Below are 3,972 nucleotides of genomic sequence, written 5' to 3' on the forward strand. Positions count from 1 at the left end.
TATAAAATAGAGAACGTATTATATTTATAATTAATTCTTTTAAATTTAACCTTTTCTCTCCTAACGCTGGCTATGCTCGGCAAACGCAAAGCGATCCGTATAGACGAACGCTGTCTACAGCCAGCATTTACCAAGTAATTTATAGTATTCCTTATAGTAAGAGTTACGCCAAACTATCCTGTACAACCATATACGTGTATATGCGTTGTTAACACTGATTTTGTCAAATAATGAATATTTAAACATAATTTGTAGTGGTAGTATATTGATACATATAATGCCACTGGCATGAAAGAGATAATTGAAAAACGGTTTACAAAGAAATTATAATTACCTTATTTTAAGGGGCAATCCCTTTTGTTCAATAACATGTCAAGGTGGCGTTGTCCATGCTATTCGGGCATAAAATAATATTTTAAACGCCAAAAATTGTCCACATATAATGTGTACACTTTTGGTGCGGGATCAATGGCGGTATTTCGACGGACCACTCGCTTTCTGAGCGAAAAGGTTAACAAAACTGTTTTTATCAAGTGTAATAATAGCATATTTTCTTTCAGATGTATGCCACAGTTTTGTCCGTTAGGATAACTCTTTCGCAGGTATATAACAGACTTTCCATTCTCGCAGTAATGTATGAGAAATTTTGTTTGATTATGGTTTGATATGAATTATACTTCGAAGCCTCGTTCTCGAGATTACAACTATGTAGTACCACTCCGTGCCGCTCGATGTCACAACGTTCAGAGTCTAACCTAAAAAGTTCCCGCCCCCCGCGAAGGCCATCTTGCTTATAACATTTTGTTGTGCGCCTGATGTTGCACGTACTGTCGTATTATAATTCATAAAAAGTGTGTTAGAAGGTTTGCAAATATAGTAGATATGGGAAAATCGAAGAAGAGGTCGAGAGAAAAGATAGACGAGGAAAATGTGGCCAGATGGCGAAAGAAATTGAGAAAATATCAAGATCGCTTGGATCGGGGTGTAAAGGTTAACCCAGAACGCGGTCAAACAGGTAAAAAAAAAAAAAGAGAATTTACCAGTGAGCTTACACGAGAGGTAAGACAAACTGGAAAGACAATACTAACAAGCTTGCACGAGAGGCAAGATAGATTAGATTTTGTTATGCTATCGAGTTTACACGAGAGGTAAAACAGGATAGACTTTTTTATGATATCGAGTTTACACGAGAGGTAAAACATGATAGATATAATGCGAAGATTTTTCAGTATCCAAATTTAAGTAAATATACAGGTATGTATACAAGAGACTGCAAGATTTGACATTTGTTTACAGAAAGTACAGAGCGTGAGTTCGACAAGGAAAATCAGCCGGCAAATATTAATGAGCAAGTTAAGGAGGCTGAGATTATGCCGGAGGTACCTGAGAAATCAGATTTGGATCAAAGTATTCTGGATTTATTAGGAGAGGACCCAACAATATCAAAGGCGATTGAGGTTAAGTTGCATGCGTCGCTAGTCTCTCATTGGGAGGGACTGTTAAAAGAAGGTCTCTCGAATGAGGACAAAGAGAAACTTATCAACAAATATAGGAGATCAGAGTTGATGAAAGCACCGAAGTTGAATCCAGAGGTCGCAAACGCACTAGCGGAGCCCGCTGTTAAACGAGATAAGCACTTCGTTGATTATCAGAATGCAATCGGTTCAGCAATAGCATCTCTAGGTTTAGCTATGTCTCAGATATTAGAACCGAGTGAAGACGGTATTGATGAACTTATGGTGATAGAGAGATTGTCAGACGCAGCAAGATTATTAAATGACCTTCATTATCGACAATCAATCTGCAGGAGAGCGTTTATTCTTCCTGGAATACCGAGGGGATTTAAAACAGCTATAGAGAATACGAAACCAGATTCTTTTCTCTTTGGCAAGGAATTAGGTGAAAAAATCAAAGAGGCTGGGGTGATCGAGAAGGTTAGTAGGTCTCTGAAGATTCAACCCGGATCGAAAAAACAAAACCTTGGCCAACAAAAACATTTAAACTGGAAAACCTCGTTGGGGAGGTCACATTGGAATCTCCAAGCGGGGTACAGACTTTACGATCAACAGAAACGTTATCTCGCCACCAAGAGGAGACCTTATCAGCATCACCAGCAGAGTCACCAAAGCTCGTCACGCAACAAATCATATCACAAGTCGGATTCGAGGAGCAGCCGTTAGTAAGTAAGATAGCGGGTAGATTAAAAGGATATGTAGATAACTGGAAAAAGATTACCAGGGATAGGTTTATTTTAGCCTGCATAGAAGGATACAAGATCCCGTTCAAAACTAAAGTAACACAAAATGTAATATTTAAGGAGCCGGCAAGAACGGCTAAAGAATCGACAGACCTAAAAGAGTCGATAGAATCCTTATTACTAAAAGGTGCAATAGTAGCATGTAAACCGATCGCTGGACAATTCCTCTCTTCATATTTTTTAGTTCAAAAACCAAATGGCGATTATAGGTTTATTCTAAACTTAAAGAAATTAAATGAATTCGTCGAAATCGAACATTTTAAGATGGAAGATTTGAGGACAGCTGTTAAGTTAGTTTTGCCGGGTTTTTTCATGGCATCAATTGATTTAGAGGATGCATATATGTTGGTAGCAGTGGATTACGATAGTAGAAAATATTTAAGATTCCAATTCGAAGGAACACTATACGAGTTTACGTGTTTGCCGTTTGATCTATCCTCAAGTCCGTTTATTTTCACGAAAATAATGAGGCCCGTTGTGAGGCACTTAAGGAATAAAGGATTCGCGTCTGTGATATTTTTAGACGATATATTAATAATAGGAAAAACGGCGAGGATATGTACAATATACACAAATGTTGTTAAATGCGTTAGGATTTGTTATAAACATAAGGAAAAGCGTATTAGATCCACGAACTTGTAGATTTTTAGGATTCGAAATAGATTCAAAATCATATACAGTTTGTTTACCTAACGATAAAAAACGAAGATTGAGTAGTTTAATCGATAAGTTTATGCAGATGCGTTCGTGTAAGATACGAGAGTCCGCGAATTTAATAGGTACATTAGTGGCGGCTTCCCCCGGTGTAAACTATGGCTGGATCTATCTGAAGACTTTAGAGAGGGAGAAGATATTAGCTCTGATTTACAACCAAAACGATTACGATCAAAAGATGGAAATATCAGAGCAAGTACGGACCGATTTAAACTGGTGGAAGAGGAACATTCAGCAATCCGTTAGTAACATTAGAAGTCCAAATTTTGACTGGACTATATACACGGACGCTTCGATGACTGGTTGGGGGGCTGTTCTTGGTAGTAAAAAAATTCACGGCTTTTGGAATAAAACAGAAAGAGAACAGCATATAAATTTTCTAGAATTAAAAGCAATCCAACTGGCTTTGAAAAATTTTGAAATAGAGCTAGGAAATTCTAATGTTCTTCTAAAGGTGGATAACACGACCGCCATCTCATACATCAATAAGATGGGAGGAGTAAAATATCAAAAATTTAATCACTTAGCAAAAGAAATTTGGAAATGGGCTGAAACTAGAGATATTTGGTTATTCGCAGTACATATTCCATCAGAAAAGAATGTGATAGCGGATGGACATTCAAGAATAAAAAATATAGACACAGAATGGGAGATCGCGGAATTTGCATTTGAAAAATAGTTAATGTTCTCGGATATCCAGATATAGATAGATTTGTTCGCGTCAGAAAGAAATAAAAAATGTACTCGATATTGTTCTTGGGAAAACAATCCAAATGCATGGGTGATTGATTCGTTTACCATATCATGGAAAAAATGGTTTTTCTATGCTTTTCCACCATTTTCTATGATTTTGAGAACATTGAATAAAATAATTCAAGACAAAGCAATGGGTATCATGGTGGTCCCGGAATGGAAGAGTCAACCGTGTTATCCAATGTTTAAGGGTACATTCTCATTAGTAAGGCCGAAAAATAGGCTATTTTCATGATTTTTTTTTGAGG

The 3,972-nt window shown here is 37.1% G+C and overlaps 1 protein-coding gene across 1 annotated transcript; it reads left to right on the plus strand.

The window, feature by feature from the left end:
- Window positions 1-882: 882 nt before the first annotated feature.
- LOC108769154 (uncharacterized) lies at window positions 883-3,650 on the plus strand. Its single transcript, XM_018519981.1, has 4 exons — window positions 883-1,015; window positions 1,297-1,934; window positions 2,024-2,699; window positions 2,851-3,650. Exons 1-4 carry the CDS (start codon window positions 883-885, stop codon window positions 3,648-3,650), a joined length of 2,247 nt encoding a protein of 748 aa, XP_018375483.1.
- Window positions 3,651-3,972: the final 322 nt, after the last annotated feature.

This window comes from Trachymyrmex cornetzi, unplaced genomic scaffold (genome assembly GCF_001594075.2).
Source record: "Trachymyrmex cornetzi isolate Tcor2-1 unplaced genomic scaffold, Tcor1.1 scaffold863, whole genome shotgun sequence".
NCBI classification, from domain to species: Eukaryota; Metazoa; Arthropoda; class Insecta; order Hymenoptera; family Formicidae; genus Trachymyrmex; species Trachymyrmex cornetzi.